This window comes from Schistosoma haematobium, chromosome 4, assembly GCF_000699445.3.
Source record: "Schistosoma haematobium chromosome 4, whole genome shotgun sequence".
Taxonomy (NCBI): Eukaryota; Metazoa; Platyhelminthes; class Trematoda; order Strigeidida; family Schistosomatidae; genus Schistosoma; species Schistosoma haematobium.
The window spans coordinates 28,479,546-28,499,733 of record NC_067199.1 but is presented as its reverse complement, the minus strand read 5'-3'; the positions used below and the strand labels follow the sequence as shown (position 1 = coordinate 28,499,733).

General features: G+C 32.0%; 2 protein-coding genes across 5 annotated transcripts in view; one reads left to right on the top strand and one right to left on the bottom strand.

Moving 5' to 3' along the window:
- The window catches only part of MS3_00007803 (uncharacterized protein), a 31,340-nt gene extending 29,535 nt beyond the window's left edge, over nucleotides 1-1,805 (bottom strand). For both annotated transcript variants that reach the window (XM_051216147.1, XM_051216146.1), the window contains exon 1: nucleotides 888-1,805. In XM_051216147.1, coding sequence (XP_051066702.1) covers nucleotides 888-1,726 — 839 coding nt within the window. In that variant the 5' untranslated portion in view covers nucleotides 1,727-1,805. The remainder of the gene's footprint in view (nucleotides 1-887) is intronic.
- Nucleotides 1,806-1,981: 176 nt separating this feature from the next.
- MS3_00007802 (uncharacterized protein) overlaps nucleotides 1,982-20,188 on the top strand; it is a 30,872-nt gene continuing 12,665 nt past the window's right edge. Inside the window, exons 1-10 of one of the 3 annotated variants that reach the window (XM_051216144.1) lie at nucleotides 1,982-2,016; nucleotides 4,255-4,552; nucleotides 4,587-4,678; nucleotides 4,715-4,838; nucleotides 4,891-5,057; nucleotides 5,859-5,964; nucleotides 6,652-6,764; nucleotides 10,441-10,552; nucleotides 19,347-19,454; nucleotides 20,088-20,164. In XM_051216144.1, coding sequence (XP_051066699.1) covers nucleotides 4,307-4,552; nucleotides 4,587-4,678; nucleotides 4,715-4,838; nucleotides 4,891-5,057; nucleotides 5,859-5,964; nucleotides 6,652-6,764; nucleotides 10,441-10,552; nucleotides 19,347-19,454; nucleotides 20,088-20,164 — 1,145 coding nt within the window. In that variant the 5' untranslated portion in view covers nucleotides 1,982-2,016; nucleotides 4,255-4,306. Of the gene's footprint in view, nucleotides 2,017-2,220; nucleotides 2,789-4,254; nucleotides 4,553-4,586; nucleotides 4,679-4,714; nucleotides 4,839-4,887; nucleotides 5,058-5,858; nucleotides 5,965-6,651; nucleotides 6,765-10,440; nucleotides 10,553-19,346; nucleotides 19,455-20,087; nucleotides 20,165-20,188 lie in introns of those variants that run through there. The other 2 variants (XM_051216142.1, XM_051216145.1) reach the window with 2 other exon arrangements.

Here is a 20,188-nt window from a genome sequence, read left to right as displayed (position 1 = left end):
GTTCATAGGCCATTTGTTTCCTCAGGATCCTGGAGCCTATTTGCACCATTGGTTTGCGATCAGGGTTTTCCAATTCCCTTAGATGGATCTCACGTATCTACTAACCTGATGGAAACAATCACACCAATTATTTCCACCTTTCTCAAAAGCCAAGTTCTAAGGGATGAACTTTATAGAGCCTGTAGAAAAACTTTTTTCACTATTAGTGAGTACGGAATATATTTCTAAAAGTTCTGAACACCTACGAAAAGGAATATCACATTTTATCCGCCTATATAGTAATCATTATGCTTCATCGCATACTTAGGTTAAAGCGTTAAGAAATTAACATTCCATTAGCTAGAATGCATAAAAACGTAACATATGATAGACGATAGTAGCCCCTAAATAGATCAAAGCACGAAATCATGAAATTTTTACGTAGCCTTTGGAAAATACCATTGTTTTATTTGTGTGCCAATCAATTGTGTAGATTTAAAACAACTTGAAGATAACAAAAAACCATACTAACATGGACAACTAACAGTATCTCAACAAACACTTCGAAGAATATCACTGATGCTAAGGGCTGATGTGCTTAATAATTTTGACTGTCCATACAATTAAATCGTAAAGTGATAGTAGCAAACACTATAGCCATACTATATTTTAGAGTAATAAACAGACATCACTAAAGATCAATTCACATGAAATAATAATAAGCTTTATGGTTTTGTAGACAATATTTTGACTATTGGGTAAGTAGGTACACTTTCCTTGAACTACTATTTGTCTTGACAGTCTCTAATAATCGGTTAATTATTGCAAATGAAATATGGGAGGACTTAACATATAAATTACCATATCACCTATTAAACAAAGTTTAACCAATTATTGACGAGACTTACCACACTGACTTTCCGAAACACATAGGGAACGGCTTGCGTTCGTTGGATGATTTTCTGAGTGAACAACGTAAAAGGCCAGTATGGAGTTTGTACTTATTAGCACGTTTGTGATGTCCAAAAACTGCAGCACATTGAAAAACAGTTTTGACATTTACATTTAGACGTGAAGATGTTTCTACGATACACAGATTTTTCATCCAATGTTTTTTACATCCACTGAGTGTATCTTTAAAGAGAGTTGAGGCCTGACGAGAAACATTCATATCATGTTTAGATGTTGCGACAACCACTGGAAACTTAAGAGACGAAAGACGAGTGATGACATGACCTAAAAAGGCAGCCTGTTGCAGAGCTGAAGGACCACATAATGACATGTCATATACACATACAAAGACATCTACAAATAAAGTGGTGGGTTCAAGATAAACCTGAGGAAAAGCCGACTCATGCCCAAGCTGCTCCTTACAAACGTAACACAACTTTCTTGAATGCAAGGTGATTTTAAAGTCCAAACATCGTTCTGCATATGGTCTCGGTTCGAAAAGAGGTTGGAAAAGATGGTCATCCACAAAGTCACACTGCTCAATTATTTGGATATGTAGTTTACAGCCGTTAACATTCACACTACTGTCTCCCCAATATAGCCAGTGGCTTGAACAGATCACTTCACTATCATAATCTGACAGACTTAAAATTGACAAGTGGTTTTCATTGAACCTGTATGGGGCCATAAAACGGTTTATGAGACAAGATTTCCCAACATGTTGACGAACATCCGTTCCTGAGCCTGGATACCCAACTACGGATATGGTAACTTTCCCAGTCTTTTCGAATACCATGTTTTCTCATACAGATATAAGAACATTCTGGACATTCAACGATCCACCTTTCTCACGTGCTGGAAGATTTGATTTAACGGGTATATTTAAAACATTTTCTAACAAACTTCTACAATAATTAGTTTTATGAACCTTAACATCAAAAATCAACCAATTAAAATGACATTTTAGGTGACCATTTGAGTTATATATTTCCGAATTGTGGCGAAATTTCAATCTTTTCGGCACTACAGGTATAGTTATATGTTTACGCATATTTTAATGAGGCTTAGTTTTGTGTTCTTTGTCAAGTAATCTTACACATATAGTCGTAAATATTTTATTTAAAATATGTGATATATTATTTTTCCTGACATTTTAGAACTACTCATTATGTACTTGATGGATTTCCTACTGCATAGTAGGGAATCACAAAACTTGACTACCAATGAAAGTTAATAGTACACTTTTTGTGCTTCTAACTTTTCAATGTTCCCCATTTGTCTTGCATTTAGACTAAACCACAGTAAATATTTCAGAGGATGGCAATGGGTGAATACTTTCAAGGAGAAGCTGGACCTTCACTGAAAAGCAGTGTCAGGATTAACACAGATTCATCAACCTACTGTCCTTATTACTGAAGACTGAAGACTGGGTGTACCCATTGCCAAGACGATTTTCTGGACCACGAACCAATCTTGTGGACCGATCGGCCCTTAATTTGTCGAAGTTTATGAAAACTGCAGTTCCGGATGCGGTTCATTCAAACACTGTGCGTTACGTAGAATCGTCGACAAATTTTCCCCAAATACACGACGTAAGGGGAAAAGCGACATTTCCCCTTTATTTACGCTTTCGTCCGCTTTATTTCCCCTTTTTGTGTTGCTTGGGGAGTTAAGATATCCTCCAATATATTCTTATCCTTTCGGAGTGACGGACAAAACGTTGTTTTTAGATTCCATGCAAAGCCGAACAAGATATTTTCGTAATAAAACTACTTGAGAGCATGCCTCAAAAATTCTAGTGCAATTTTGACTCAAAAGTCATTTTTGTCACAACTGGAATATTGTGTTAGATTTTAAGGTACGAATACACCTAAGTATTTTGATACCAAGGACACTTCTTGCTAAGAATTATTTAAGTATTACATGTAGCTTGTAGTGTGATTCAGATAGGTTACTTCACATTCTTCGAAGTTACATATTATTATTCTGTTGTGTTCCTAACCTTGGCTGCGTGTCAGATTCCCCTAAACTGCTAACCTTCCCTTTTTGTTGTGGATTTTCCTCTGAAATGTTGCGCCACCAGTAAAAAGCAACATTTTGTAAGATACCTGAGTTATGAAAAAATCAATAATTTATCATGGTGTTAAGTATCTAATTACTTAAATATGAAAACTAGTGAACCACTGGTAACTGAGTACCTGTTTAAAAATGCTCCGTCATATAACTTCGAATTGTCTCAAAGTTTTCGAAGCTGTTTGCGGGACAGACCGATTGGTAGTACATTAGATAATGTTGTCCAAGATTTCCTAGTGCGTCAGACAGAGTATTAGCTTCTCACTCTATCAGTTTAAGATTGCCCTTTAATGCTATAATATTCAATTGTTTTAAATCTTATCATCTATTGTTCACAGGTCATTTTAGTTCGTCCTTATGAATAAGATTGGAGTGTATATCACCTTACTTAAAAACTCTAGAATCACTTTACTAAATGGAAATGTTTCATTAGTAAAGATCCAGACTAAGAGCGACGGTCCCTGGTTATTCCTTCAATGTACATATTTAGTGAAGCTGACTTTAAATGACTGAATTCTCTTAAGCTTCAGATGTGCTCGTGTACTAATATAAAGTAATAACTTGGTCCTTCCAAAATATGGTTGTCTCATTTGGCGTCGGCGATAGGTTTTCAATAAATAATTACAATCAAACACCTTTTAGTGTTAAGTAATCTTTCAGATCCGTTGAAGCAATCAAACCCTTGAGCGTTTAGATGAAATACCTCTAGGCAGTAAGTATAGAGCAGGACCCCACGTTTCTGTAGTCTCATAAAAAGGACATGCCAACTATGGTTCGTTCTTAGTCAATTGTTCAAGTTATCCACATTTCTGTTGTGCTTGTGAGACCAACATTATTTGATTTATGTAACCCCCGCAACCCACTCATTCTAGTGGACAAACTTTGGAGGTTTATGCATAGGCAGTTGGTAGTTTCTATTTGAACTGAGTGTATATTTATGACCTCTTTGTCTGATGGTATCTTATGCGAATGATCGAAAATCTGTCTACCTGGAGCTTTCTACTTGAGTCATTGCCACTCCTCTCACTAACATTCCTACTGCACAGTTTATTAATGAAATGACAAATTCTAGTTTGGTCTTGTTATATCTAGTCCCTAAACCATCCAAACCACAATGGTCCTTCGGATTTTTGTCCAATAAATTTCAGTCTCAGTAAATAATGTTATTTTTTCTAACCCCTGAATGCTCTCAATGCTAAATTAACTATTGGTTCTATTTTCATAACCTCTTTATCCCGTAATTTGAGATAGGTAGTTCAGTTCAATTCTGGCGGACTTATTCATAACCTTTGGATGAAGTGTTATGTGGAAAATAAAAGATATTATTCTATTTCCGATTTTTGGGGTTCATTTCATTATCAGTGGATTGAGATATGATCGCTTTTCTACATTGTGTCACCATGGTGTGATAAATCACTCTGAAGTTGTAACTCATGTGGTGTCTTCGGATGTGCAAAAACTTATTCGTCGTAATTCACAAACAGAATTAAGAATTCATACCCATTATGATAGGTCAATTAAATCTCTCAAAAATTTCCAGGATATTAAGGTAGGTTTTGCCTAACTGATATATCTCTTCTTAGAGAGATGTAATTGAAGTAGCAATTGAGTTTTGGGAAGATGCTCTACTGTTACGTCAGTCTCATACCGTGCCCAGAAGATTAACACTTGACAGGTAAGTGTAAGCGATTTAATCGTTCAGTGTTTCCAGAGTTTGTGTTGATGGTGCTACAAAGTTGATGACTTTTGATAATCAACTCTTGACATTTTGTGTCAATGGTTGTGTGGAATGGACAAAATGTGGACCTATAAACATTCCAGTGTCACATTTAAATGTAAAAAGCCTTTTTTTATTTATTGAAAATTTTCACTTGTTTTTATCAGCAGTGCAGGTTTATTTATAATGGAACCTCAATGATTTCAGGTCGCAAGGGCGAAGGTATATACCGTGCCAACTTCATACTCTATATTTCATCGCTTAGAACACATAGATGTAATACTGCAAAAGTCCTAGGTTATGCTGCACACTGTCAGCTAGAAGCTAATACTGATCGGTAGATTAACTTTTTTATAAAAAATATAATCTTGTTTTAATCGGAATTCTTAATATTTTAACCAAGCATCTTATGTCACTTTTTACAGCATCCAATTCCTTCTATAAAATTTTAATATCTACTTACTGTGTTTAAAAGAGTGCATGTAGATTATTTACTGGACAAATGTGATTTACAGACTTGTTTCTTTTTAATTCTACAAATTGAAGTCAAAACATAGGGTAATATTGTATCTTTTCACAGCTTTTTAAGCTACAATTCACTTGTTAATAGGTAGAATTGGTTTACTACCGAGGTCAGTACCCTCATTTTGGTCATGGTCTGACTGTTAGTTAGTGTGTAAATGTTTTAAATAATTGATATTATCTCATTAGCTGTGTGCAAGTTCATCTACTTCAGTTCAATTTACTCTGTTTGTGTGATACCAACAGTCCACAGAAACCATTAGAAGAGAATCTGAGATCTATTTGCTAATAAATAAATGCTATAACTACAAAGTCACCGTTCCACTAATAAATTATTTACTGGCCAAATTACTAAGACAGTCAGCTCATATTCAAATATTTTATTTCTACTCGCTTTTATGCTTCATTTAATGCGAAATTCATAGCATAAAAGGTTTTATTTTATCTACTTGTCCAATTGTGACCAGTTTAATTTTAGACTGGAATGTCTAAAAGCCGAGTAAATAATATCTACTAACCATTAAATGTTTTGTTGATAAACTCTAAATTAGTCTGTAGAAAGGCTATATTTTTTTCCTGTCTTGTCAAATTTTCGTTATTTTGTTCCTTCTTTTAGCCCTATGGCTGGCTACATCAATTTCTGTCCTGATACATTAAGTAATGAATATAACGATAAAATGCGTTCACTGTTTGTTGCTACGCATGAAATATTACATTCACTAGTAAGCGATCATTCATTAATACGTAAATGGATTTAAGCTATTTCATGAAGCTTGATAGATGTTAAACTTATAAACAGTTTTTTTCCGATTCTAAATGTATTAGTGCAATTTTAAACCACTTGGCCTCTGATATTCAGAAAAAACAAATAAAAAAATCTTCAGAACATCTTTCCGTCACTTAAGTTAGTCACTATCACTGAAGCATATTTATCTTCATTTAGGAGTTATGTGTTACTTAGATTCTCGTGTTAAATTGTGAACACTAACTAGTTACATTACCATCCGAAGTTCTAATCAATTTATATTAAAAGTTGGGACATTCATTGATATGAGTCTCAGTAGTATGACTGACTGTTTGTCATCACTTTTATGTTGAACAATATGAATGGTGCCTGTACTTCCTTCTTAACAATAACGTAAGTGCTTTAGGGATGACGATACTTAGTAACTTTTTTAGTAGAGTAGTTTATTCATGAAGCCTTCATCGTTCTTCTGGAATCCACAATCAGCATAAACTTCAAATGGAAGTACGCTTTTCAGATTTCTTTACTTATGATCGACGCTGGTCTGGCTGTCTTGATTGGTTTTTATTAAACCTTGTAACAGTTCATATGTTTATTTCGATTACTGTCCTCATTTACTTGATTTTTAACCTTATCCGACTTCAACCTTTATACTTTTTTGTAGGGATTCTCTACAAGTTTGTTTGCATTCTACAGAGATAAACAAAATCGACCATTAACACCACGTGATCCAATAACATTTAAACCTGCACTAGGCTGGTATTCAGGAAAGAACGGGTACGTTGTTTTGTTAAAATTTAATCTCTCATCCTGTTACTCAAAATGTCTGTGGAAAATGTATATACATTTGTCGGTGTTAATATTAATAAAGCTCCTGATTTTCTAATATAATACTTGCTCTAGAAATAATTAGGTGGTATACAAAGGTCACATAATCATAGTTTTATCGTTTATCATTATCTCATAAATATCTAAATTCAAATAACTTAGGTAATTAGTTCTATCGCCTTCAACTAAACATAAAAATGTCGATCAGCAATTTTCATAGTTTTCTAGCAACAAAGAATCGAAGGAAAAATACTCACTCAGAGTTTACAATTTTTCAGTAAATAACAATTTGAAAATCCACTCATCTAAGTATTTGATCAGTGGAATAGATAAAGTTCAAGTTTTCTCATGAGTTTGCATTTTTACAAGGCTGAGATTTGAGTTTAAATATAAAAAAATATGTATGAGGTCATGGATCAAATTTTTGTCATAAGTCAGATTATTTTTCAAATTTAATTGCTATTTTTAAGTATGAACCCTAATCTGTCAATCGAACAATCTCCCACTTGCGGGGTCGTAGATACTCACTGCTGAGGAGTCCCATAGCTTCCAAGTTTCCAATGGTGGTCTAGCTTAGATCGACTCGTAACTTCAACTGTGAACCGATAGTCCAAATAATGATCAGCCTGTGATTTACACTTGTGGCATATCGGAAAGCAATGAACTGGCTATATAACTAGTTTGATCAAATATCCATCGTAATATATCTTTCATTTATATCTCATTGGTAAAGTGTAACTGAACTTTGATTTGCAAACTACGATTTGTAGCTCATTCAGTAGCCATTTCGAATTTTACAGCGATTCAACTTCGCTTTTAACTTGATTCAAATTCCCGTATATATATATATATATATATATATATATATATATATATATATATATATATATATATATATATATATATATTCGGTTACATGATACGAAATGGTCAGTATAACTAGTGTTTTTAATCTACTGAATTTAGTTTACTAAGTTCTGGTAGTAAATAATCTCATTTTATAAACATTCAAATGTTTGTATCTTAAGTGTCATCAGGATATTTTGTATTTGGTTGAGAGTAGAACTTGGAATATTTACTTTATCTTTAAGTTTCGTTAATTACATTGATCCTTCTTGAAGGTTATTGATATTTGAACTGTTAATCCAGTTCAGAACACGTTTTTTTCGAATGTTTATGAATTATACAGTAACCAGTTTTAACAACTAACACTAATATCATTAGATGATTTGTAAATAAAGATGTTCTAGTCGAAAAGAATGAAATCAATATTTTATCGTTAATTCGAACATACTTGTTTATTTTATTATTAACTATTTACTCTAATGACGACTGATCCCCAAGTTGTATATTTTATAACTGACAACTAATTACAAACTATAATCATAAAAATTGGGCAATTCTACACAAAATTGTCCCTGTTTCTCAAATAAATGATTTCATGATTGTTTATTAATTTTGTTTTTTTTTTTTTGTTGAATGAAAAAAAAATTATCGACTCAATAGTAGTATTGTAGTGAACAAGAACACGGGTGGGGACAATCGATTGTATTTAGCACAAAGATTACAGACTATCTGAATAAAATGTGAATACCATAAAGTCAATCGTCAATTTGCAAAATATCATTCCATCATATCAAACTGTACTGTTCCCGTTGCAAACACTAATCCATTGTCTCCCATTCCATTGTACATGTGTTTTCTTACAATTCCATTGTGCTCTTGCTCTTCCTTTCTTGATCTTCGCCATCTTCTGCTGCCGGACCTTACGTTTATTTAACGCACGTCATATACTACTTATATGAATATAAGTAGCTCACACCACAGTATAATTTAGAATAATTTATTAGTTCACCTCCTATAAATAATAAATAAATTACATATACAAATAATTTAATGTATGAAATAGTCATCTTTAAAATAAAGAGAAAATTAATCAAAAAAGAAGAAAAGAAAAACAACCTCGAGATGATTTCATATAATTTACAAAAAAAAACGTGTGCTAAGAAACTAAGAAAATGAGTAACCGTCAACTATTACAATAATACTGTTTTTATTATACTTTTAATAAACAGATTGTTTTCTTTACTTACAATCTAAATATCCCTAAATTAATTATTTTCAAATAAACTAGCAGTAAACAATTCAAGTTTTTTATACTAAAATTTTATATATTAACAAAAGTTTATTTACATACAAAGTAAATTCTAAAACTTGTTTCATCAACTCCTTTTCATTCTTTTTTTTTATAGGTACACTTTAGATTTACTCTGGTTAAGGTTTTTTGTTAAGAAATTTTTTTTCTATAATTCATCACTCCGTTCATTTTTTGGCTTGATAGATTCAAATCTTAAGCAATTAGCTTATCTAAGCTTGAGTTACCTTATAATTCAATGTTGATATACTTAATTATGGATAAGAGTGAAATTGCTGTTTAGTAAATAGTTTAAGTTAATGTTGAACTAATTTTAAATAAACATTGTAAATACTGCTACGTTCTGAGATTTAGATGGTGGTTGGAGGTAGTTAACAGGAAACCCTGGACCCGGGTTTCGTGCTACTTGGCACTCGTCAGCAAGGTGTACCTGTAATCTTGAGGGAACTGGTGCTCCCTGGCGGATTCGATCTCGTGTCACTCAGCTTCACAGTCAGAGACGTTACCACTGAGCTATCCGAGCCGTGACTAACCTCCTGTAGGACTGAGATGTAATCACAATTGATTGATCACTGGGTGGTAATCAATGTCATGCTTGTCTAGTCCTTATTAGTGCAGATCGAATGCTATCGATCATGTTGCAATGTGGCCACCAGTCTAGGTGACTCGACACTGCGGGCACTATGTATTGAGATTTAGATGGTGGTTGGAGGTAGTTAACAGGAAACCCTGGACCCGGGTTTCGTGCTACTTGGCACTCGTCAGCAAGGTGTACCTGTTGACTTCCTCCAACCACCATCTAAATCTCAATACATAGTGCCCGCAGTGTCGAGTCACCTAGACTGGTGGCCACATTGCAACATGATCGATAGCATTCGATCTGCACTAATAAGGACTAGACAAGCATGACATTGATTACCACCCAGTGATCAATCAATTGTGACTGCTACGTTCTGTTTTACAATTTATAATACCCATTCATTTTGAGTCATAAAATGAGGTATATTTTCATGGAAAGTAAAACATGTCAGAATGATGAATGATTATTTTTCAATGTATATCCCTACATATGAAAATCAAAAGTTGTGATTTTAACAAGTCACTTAATCATGTGGTGTGTGCTACACTTAATGACATTAGTAGTATATGATGCTAGTCATGAACAGAAGGTCTGGCAGCAGAGAGACAAGAGGATCGAATAGTAAAGAATGGAAACAGAATGCAATTTGTATAAAAATGCAACAACAATGAAGTCTGAGTCATTTTAGGACAATTGATGGACATTTTGCAAATTAAGCATTTACTTTATGATTGTTAGATTTTATTAACAAGTCCTGTAATTTTGTTAAATACATTCGATTGTCCCCACTAGTGTTCTTGTTCACTACAATCAGGAAAATATTCAGCTTAACAATAATAAACGTTTTGTTCTATCAATCATAACTATATATTATTTTCTTATATTCTCAGTCAAGTATACCAGTGGAGTGACAATGTGGTTCGATCGGTTAATCGTACTTGGTTAAGTGCTTTTGGAACTTTTCAAAAATTAGCGCACATTGTGGTTTTACCGACTGTTGTAGTAAGTAAATTATATTTTAAGTATACTTTCGAATATTGTTTTCAATGTTTAAAATGATAAAAATCGTTTACTTTGGTATATATTTAAGCGGCTCTATGGAGTTTTAGCATAACTAAAAGGTAACTTACACCATTAAGCGACATTAACTAAGAAACATCCAAAAACCAGGTAACATTAGACTCAGTGGCATATTATACGGTAATTATTCCGAACAGAAAAAGAATTCCGTCACTAGTGCTGCAAAATTCTCTCTCGATGGATAAACCTGAAATTTATTTTCAGTGTATCTGTTATCAACATTAAAAAATAAAAAGTACGTAGTTTTACTTTGAGTTGCGATTCAATATAAAATAAAACCTATAAGTTTATAATAACTCATGTAGGCATCAGCTTTTAGTAAGAGTTGTCTGAGAAACAGTTGTTTGCTCTGACTACATTAACTTGAATGCTGGAATCTAAGGGTTAAAGATGTTACCTTAACAACCCTAGATTTGTCAAGGATTAGAAAATATATTCTATTTTCTTTTGGTCGAGAAAAATTTATTCGATCTCTTCTCTTTGGTGAGTTTTACTTTTTACTGATTTTCTATCTTAATGATTCTGAGAAATGTGAGAACTCAAACCTATGCACTGTGGTGCTCCTTTTTTTGTATTCTCTACATGGCTAAATTTTAATACCAATCATTTTGTCATCAAACTGTATTTGTAACGTTTTATTTATCATAACCACTACCTATTTATTACAATTAGTTACCCAATGTACTCTATGTTTGATTAGTAATTCATAAATTGAGTTAATTATATTTTCTCATATATTCATATAAATATTATTGTTTACATGAATAGAGTGTAATAGTAATCTAAGCGAAAAATATCATTCATTTGAAAGTCGTGCATTCATAACTAATTATATCATTGTGTTATGTCTATAATTCATTAATACATTTACTAATCGTCTACTTATAATGGACATTACTAAAGCCATAAATAATTTTTCATGTAATCACCAGAAATAAAATTGATCAGTGAACCAGTATGTTAAACAAAACTGTCCTAGGTGCTTGATAACACAAAACTGAAATAGCTTGACAGAATAATAAACTCTTCTGATTTAGTGTGATCTAATTAGCGAAATGTATATTCTCTATTATAATTAAATAAACATCTTACATGCAATGCTGACTGATATCTACATGGATAACAGCAGCCTTCAGATTTGAACTGGAGTCCTGTGATTTATCTCTCTGGTTTTCTACCAAATGTTCTTTGAGACCCAATCGTTAAACCTTAATTTTACCAAGAGTTGTGATTGAAAAAGTATCCCTGATCATTTTTAAAAGTTAACGAACGTACTTCTATACAACTTAATTTTACAAATTGGATTACCATTATGCGGTGAATTTACACATGAAAACTATGCATATACAATCAAAGGCGTAGTTCTCCCAGTACATGAAAGTATAATTCTTATAGAACATTTTTTACGTTTTGAATGCTGATGTCCAATTCAGTGTAAAGATGAGTAAGATTTTAGATTGAGTCTTTTGAGGATATTTGTTGCGAAATGTGCAATCTATTTTATTTTTATACATGCATAATAATTTACTCCGATAGTACAACAAAATAATTACTATGATCTTAAACACCTAAATGTGTTTTATGCTACCATAAAAAAGGTTGTGGTATTTGTATCTTAGCGTTTTTATTTATAGATTATACTTTTTGTCATATTATGTGCGAACATGTTCTTAAATTCTCCCCATGATCATACAAACTTCATCAGCGGGCTCAGATAAAAGTAAAACTTATTTGGAGTGATTTAGTAACCAGTCATTTTATATATTGAGTAGATATGAAAACAAATTACCTACTTCTTTTCTGTATCCGTTTCTTTCTCGAAAACTTACTAATATTAACCTTTGTAACATTATTGTATATACCATCCCAACCAAACTACTGAAGAGTTCCATATTTTATCACAATAATTTTAAAGTAGGTCATTTCTCACTTTTAAAGATTCACTTTTGTAAACAATTTCCTTTCCATTGACTGTTAGAATTTTTTCCAGAAATATTATTAGTCGTATGAATATTTTATTTCCCTATTAAAGAACAGCTCATATTTTCCTTCCAACCATTGTATTACCAAATTTTGATGTTAGTCAGTAAAATTATTTCTCAGTTATGCATATTATTTCATAAAAATTTTACATCACCAATTAAACAGGTTTGACAATCAAACTTCACTCCCATGTGTGAATGTTAGTCAGTTATCAGACCTTTTACCCATTGTATTGTACAGATTGATTAAAGGGACTTCATTTTCAAAACTTATCGTTGTTAAAATCTATATGATGTTTCTGATAGCAGACCAAAAATCAAAACAGACCCGATTTAGTATATCACAGTTCCAATTAGTAGTTGATCAATACTGTTGACATGCGCTTTTTTAAAATGTCATTTATAATTAACCGAGTCACTATTGGTCTGACTTTACTACGTAACATGTACAATTAACCAATCAGATTTAGTATTGCTTTCTCAATCTGGTTACTATTAGAAAGCCAACCTAATCAATATCATAATCAGTCACGTCATGTATCTCCGTCTATCTACAAATGAATTCCGTATCAGTACGTTGTTAAATAAATTAAGCTCACTAAATAAAATAATTTATCTATCGACAGATTTAACTGTTATTTAGAAAAAAGCAACGATTCGTATTCTTCTCCTAAGACTACACTGGTAGTTAGTGTACTGATAATAATTTTGAAATGGTTTTCATTTGATGATAATTAATTGTGATTAAAAAAGTGTTCTGAAAATTTGCTGAGTCTGAGTCTTCATAATCTACTTTCTACTCAGTTTTACCATATTACATTTTAAAGATAAACTTGTTTATGTATTACATTAAAATCATGTTATCATACTTTTTAATGGTGACTCTTAGTTGTACATTTAAGAATTTGTTAAAGACAAGTAAATTTTAGATTTATTTTTAACATGAATATGTTTACTATTTTTGTAGATATCTTGAGGTCCATTATTTTCAATAAGGAGTCAAGGCAGAATAGGGATTACGTGTCTTTATTTTAAAAATAGTCGATAAATATCATCTGTAACCCGTATAACTTTCTGAGATTTCTTTTACTTATGGAGGTTATTTATTTAAACTGTTCTTGGAAAATCCAATGCATCTCATTTTTCATGTGTATATAATAAATATTCAAAGTTGAAACTGTGACAGAAATAGTATTTGGAATGCGGGTGTCGATGCTTCCTGAGATAAATTCTAATTATTTTTTGTCTCTTCTACATATTAGTCACAACGACATTTAGTTCATGCCTACTATTTCAGTGTACTGTTCAATAACAAAATGCATATAAAATAGCTTTCCGACGTTTGAAATGGTTTATCTCAAATTAGTGTTTTCGTTTTCAAATTATTCGATGGATTCAGCCATATAGTCTCATTAGTTTAAACATAATATACTGCTATATATCTACCATGAATACTATGCAGCCCAAAAACTAAATATCAATAGTTGAATTAATGAGTCGATCTAAGCTAGACCACCATTGGGAGCCTGGAAGCACTGGACGGCCGTTTTGACTTAGTATGGGACCCTCGGTCTCGCGGGCAAACGCTTAACCTCTATACCACTGAGCAAGCGTCCAACATTGTTAATGTCTAAATTCAACCAATCTACGATATTGCACCACCGTTCAACATTATCTTTAGTGGGTAACTGCTTCACAACAGGTACGGTTGAATTCTACTGTTCACGGCTTCTCACTAGAACTCCAGGAAATACTCCTTGAAGCCAGTCACTAGCGAGCTCAGGATGATTATTAACAGAATGGGGGTTTTGTGGAGACTAGTAATTTTAATAATTCGATTCATGAGTCGAGACCGAAGGTCCTGGATTCGAGTCTCACGTGCAGGACCATAGATGCGCACTGCTGAGGAGTCCCATACTAGAACGAAATGGCGACCCACTGCTTCCAGGTCTTCAATGTAGTCTCTCTCTCTCTCTCTCTCTCTCTATATATATATATATATATATATATATATATATATATATATAACAATTTAGCATTGCACGCTGAGATTTTAGATTTGACAAAAATAACTTCTGTATCTAGCTTTCATAATGTAAATAATCTACTGATTTAGAAAGTTTTCTATCTCTAGATCAGTATTCTTGTGATGTTTTTTAATTGCAATTAATACATACAAATGAAATATGTTGTATCAGTGGAACAAATGCAACATCATATTTGTCTATGCAGATAAATATTTTCATAATACCTCATTTCATGACATTCATCACTGTTTATTCAACTAAAATCTGTTTAGCTAATTAAAGTAACGACCAATCTTTTATGAGAGTGGGGTAGTCACTTTATGTTTAAAAAAATTTATGTAAAATAATTAAGACTCCAATAACGTACTAGTTTTGGTTTTATGTCCCTTCTAGAATGTCGATATCACTTTATCAATAATCATTGTGCTATATTCTATGTGTTATTCTCATTTCTGGATACTGTATTACTATTTAGCTTGTGTTTCCTTAAATCTCTAAATTATCTCCTTCACGTTATCTATTCACGTATTGTATGAAAAGCTGTAATAACAGTTGTCATTTTTCTGACATTCATCATCCTTGCATGATATTTGTATTTGCTATTATTCTCTTTGAGCGTATTGCTGAATTAATTAAGCTGTCAGTCAACTAACCTTTTTCAATTATTTACTTCCCATTTGAATTGAATTTCACAATTTTTACTTGTTTTTTTTTCACTGAAAACTATTTCTGTTAAGTCGGATAGATATTTTGTCCATAATTAATTCAATCTTGAACTATATCACTGACTAATGTAAGCCTAAATAACTAAGGAAATTCGGAATTCTCAATGGTCACAAATATCCCTTACTGTTGAGTTGTTAACAAATACTTCGATAGATTCTGATCAATTAATTCTAAATATGGAAATAAATCAAACTATAGTACCAATTATATCAAAATAAAGTGTTTTAAGGTCATTTTTCCTGGATAGACTAAAGCGTCTAAATTAAGTGTTATAGTGTAATCTACCCAGATTATTGCTAAAAGTATACAACACTCAATTCATGTTTGCACAAAATTAATTTGCTGGAAATTAAAAATATTTAATAAAATGAATGCCATTACTTTTTTAAAATTGTTTAATGAGTTAAATGATAAAATTCTATTTTAATTAACTTAATAATTGTGGTAATTACTGCACTGTGGAAAGTTTCTATTCCTAATAAATGTATCATGGCGTGATTAATCGCTTTGATTTCAGGACGTTGTTTCTGATATAACGGGATAAAAAGATAACATTATTTGGATCAGTATCTTCTGTGTCAGATCAGTATAAACTTGGTTCAGTACATTTACTTACGCTTGTTACTCTTCATGGAGGGGCATAGTCCATCCACCAGCATCCTCAATCCAACCCTGTCCTGGGCAATCCTTTCCAGTTGCTATTCATCTTTGTGATGTCTGCTTCCGATTCTTGGTGTATTGTAATCTTCGGCCTTCATCTTTTTCGTTTCCCTTCAGAATTTCAAGTTAGGGATTGCCTCCTCGTGCAGTTTGGTGATTTCAGTATTGTACATCCTATCCAATCCCGTTGCTTTTTCCTAATTTTCTCTTTAGCCGGAAGATAGTTTTTTCTCTTCTACAGTAGGTTGTTGCTAATGATATCCGGTCAACGGACATTGAATATCTTTCGTAGACAACCGTTTATAAATAATTATACCTTTTTGATGATAGTTGTGGTAGTTCTTCAGGTTTCAGCTCCGTACAGTAGACCTGTCTTGACGTTCATATTGAAGATTCAGACTTCGATGTTGGTTGATAGACAGTTGTTTTGAGTTTCATATGTTGTTTAACTGTAGGGACGCGGCCCTTGATTCGCCAAGCCTTGACTTCATACCTGGATCAGACTGTCCATGTTCGTTGATAATGCTGCCCAGGTACATGAAAGTTTCCACCTCTTCCGGAGCTTCTCTATCAAATGAGATTGGTTTGGTATTGTCTGCGTTTAATTTTTTGAGGATCTTTGTTTTTTCATTGTGTATGTTAAGGCCTACTGATGCAGAGGCGTCTGTTATACTGGATGTCTTGACCTTCATTTGTTCGTGTGTATGGGATAGAAGGGCTTAGTCATCCATTCGTCTAGTTGCAGGCAAGCTGTCCATTGTATTCCGTGCTTCCTTCAGCTTGACACTTATATTTCTTATATCAATTCAAGTTAATCATATTCAGCGTATGTTTCCAGTATATTTTCTCCTATATATTATATTATCGTGTGGAGAAATCAGTATATAAATTATTTTATTTCAATCTAATAATAATGTGATTTCGAAACTTCTTTGTAAATGTATTTCTGCGGAGTCAATAAATCTTTATTGCACTAGTCTTTCATGTTCTTACTTTGCGTCGTGAAAATCTCAATGGTCCCCGACTGTCAAGTACAGGTAATAAGGAAATAAAAGAAATAATACGTACAGAACAGCGACGACAATTCCAGATATAACCATTTTCATAGATTATCTGATTTTTATTTAATAGAAAACTATTCCTTTCCTTCTTTTATTTATACGTAAAATATTGTAGTCATTTGTTAAATACATACTGATAAATCTGATTTTATGTTTACATAATTTAATGTAATAAATGATTTCTCATTCAACCAGTATGATTGGACTCAACTTTAATTATTTAATGGGATGACAAATATGGAAATTGTCATATGTTCAACTACGGTTTACATGGCTTCTTGATCAACAAAAATGGATATATCAGTGTTATATTATTAATATTATTATTATCAAATAGCTTCCAGAGATAATGTCTAACTTATGAAATATCAGTTACTATTTTCAAATTATTAATATTGTTTACATACAGTCACGAATTTGTAACTTTTGTACCTAAAGAAAAGAAATTCCTTTTAAGATATTTTTTATAATTTTGTTGGACTATTTATCTGTAAAGTATTAAGTGCATGAACCATTTTTTTTGCGGGGTAATAAAATACTTGTTCCTATGAGAAAAAAAAACCTTAAAATGATTTTTTTTTAAGAAAAAACGAATTTAGATTAATTATTATACATTCATTTACACACAGGACAGATTGTAGTGTATATCTACTGACTGAAAGTAAATTCAAGTAACTTGATCATCCATTCATCAGAAATAGATGGAACACTTTTAAAATGTTACTCATTATGTTAGAATGATTGTTTTTACAAATAAATCACTTTATTAAAATAATTGTCTATATATGGTTAAAATAATAAATAAACCAGTGATTTATTTTGTTAAACCATCTTTACTAGTAAGGAAATAGACTCAATGTATCTAAATATATAATTATTACCTTTTATTTACTGTTTCATTTACTTTCTATATTTTCATTTAAAGTGAATTATGGTTTTCTAATATGACTAATTAATGTTTTAAATAAGTGAGTGAATAAAAATAAAACTTATTATCTCTATATATTCATTCATTTTACCAACAAACAAAATTGATATAAATAAGAAATCCATTTTAAAACAGATTACACTTTATTGAGATAAGTAATAAATTGGACCTTTAGTATTTATTACATAAACTAAAGCCATACATCAGTCAATCAATCGACAATGAAATTTATATTACACCTTATTTACCAGTAAATTTAAGATGGCAGTTCATGGTTTAAAGAATATATATATATATATATATATATAATTTTTAGTAAGGGTTTTCATTATCCTGTAGGTGATATTCATAATTAAATTTCGATCAATCTTTGTTGGCATATGCGTATTCTATACGATTTAGCCACTGTATCACAAGTGTTTCGGAAAAAACGGATTATTGTTAGCAGTAACATTGAGGATTGGAGTTTTTGTCCTATTTCGGATTCGTACAGGCTATAAATATACCAACAAAGATTGATCAAAATTCAGTCCTAAATATCAGTGATGGGATGTTTCAAACTCTTGTTAACGATAACATTAATATCTTATCTGTTGAAGAAGTTAGTGGCCACTTGGACTGGATAGGTTTTGGAATTTTAATCAAACGTTAATGTGTTCTGATCCAAATGTAAATGCCAACACAGAGATGTAGATATATCCTACCGACACAGCTTAAATAAACGTACCTAATGGTTCCTACTGATAACTACAATCCGTTCACTTTAAAAAACTTGTGACACGTATGTCTTTAGTGGGAGGTAAATGAAAGGATTGTAATATATATATATATATATATATATATATATATATATATATATATATATATATATATATATATATATTGATTGCGGTGAAATAGGATTTCGTTAATTAGTTGCTATGCAAAAATCCGGTCACGACTCTTTCCGCATAAATAAAGGTAGCCTTTACTCTTCAAAATAGGTGATCTTCGAAACGCAAAATAAATAACTGATACGAATGTAGTGAACTAAAACACAGATGGTGATAGCTAATTTATTATTTAACGCAAAATTACACTTCTCTGCTAAAGTGTGAAAACCATATATTAAATACTTCATTTGCAAATCTTCCATCAATTGTCCTTCACATTCCGTATAATTCCTCATCTCGATCTTTTTAGCCTTCTGCTGCTAGGCATTCCACTTCTGATTGGTGTTGTATACCACTTATATCTGTCGACATAAGTAGCTTACACCACACAAATACCTCTAGTACATATATAAATATATAAGTTGACAAAATAAATCTTTTAAAAAATTCTATCTTATAGCGTATCGCCAGATCATTCTACAACTGTCCGAATCTTGATGGTGTCGAGTTAGAAGATGAGGATGATGCAGGAGTGTATCTAACACACTGGGAGAAACGCCTTTTAGAGGTATGTTTTACTAATAAATGCATCTATTAGAAAAATGATAACCAGTAAGCTCATAATATCTAGAACAACATAGAGTTGTAGTACTTATAATTTATGTAGTATCCAAATCTAAAAATGAATGGTTAAAATGCTGTAGAGCACTTAAGGATTTTATAGTAAATGCAATTAAGGATGAAAATTAAGCCTGAATACTATTTTATTGTTTGGTGATGTTTAGATTATCATACAACTAGACATCTATAACTAATGCATATAGCCAATTGACTAATTCCTGTGATTACACCTTCTCGAAACGTAATCACATGTCACAGACGATAAATTTCACGATAGTCATATTCCAAACGATTACATTGTTGTGTCAGTATCCTTAACTGGAGATTTGTTCTTCCTATGAAATTGAACTATTTCGTCATTCTTCAACAAATAACCATCAAGTATTCATGATCAACTATTTCTCTCGGGATCAATTGTTAAATCTCCGTGAATATTTTAAAATCCATCAACTCAAAAATCACAATAGTACTTGTTTTGTTCGTATTTCCGTAGCTTGTTGTTTATGGTTTATGTCTTAGATACTAAGTTACTTATGAGTAGTTACATTTAAATTTCTAAATTTTCAAACATTTTTTAAAGAATGATTTAATGACGGCAACATACACAAATTCTTTTCGAATTTCACCGATTACTCTGGCAATGATGGAGGATACCGGGTAAGCTCATTAAGTTCAAGTGGC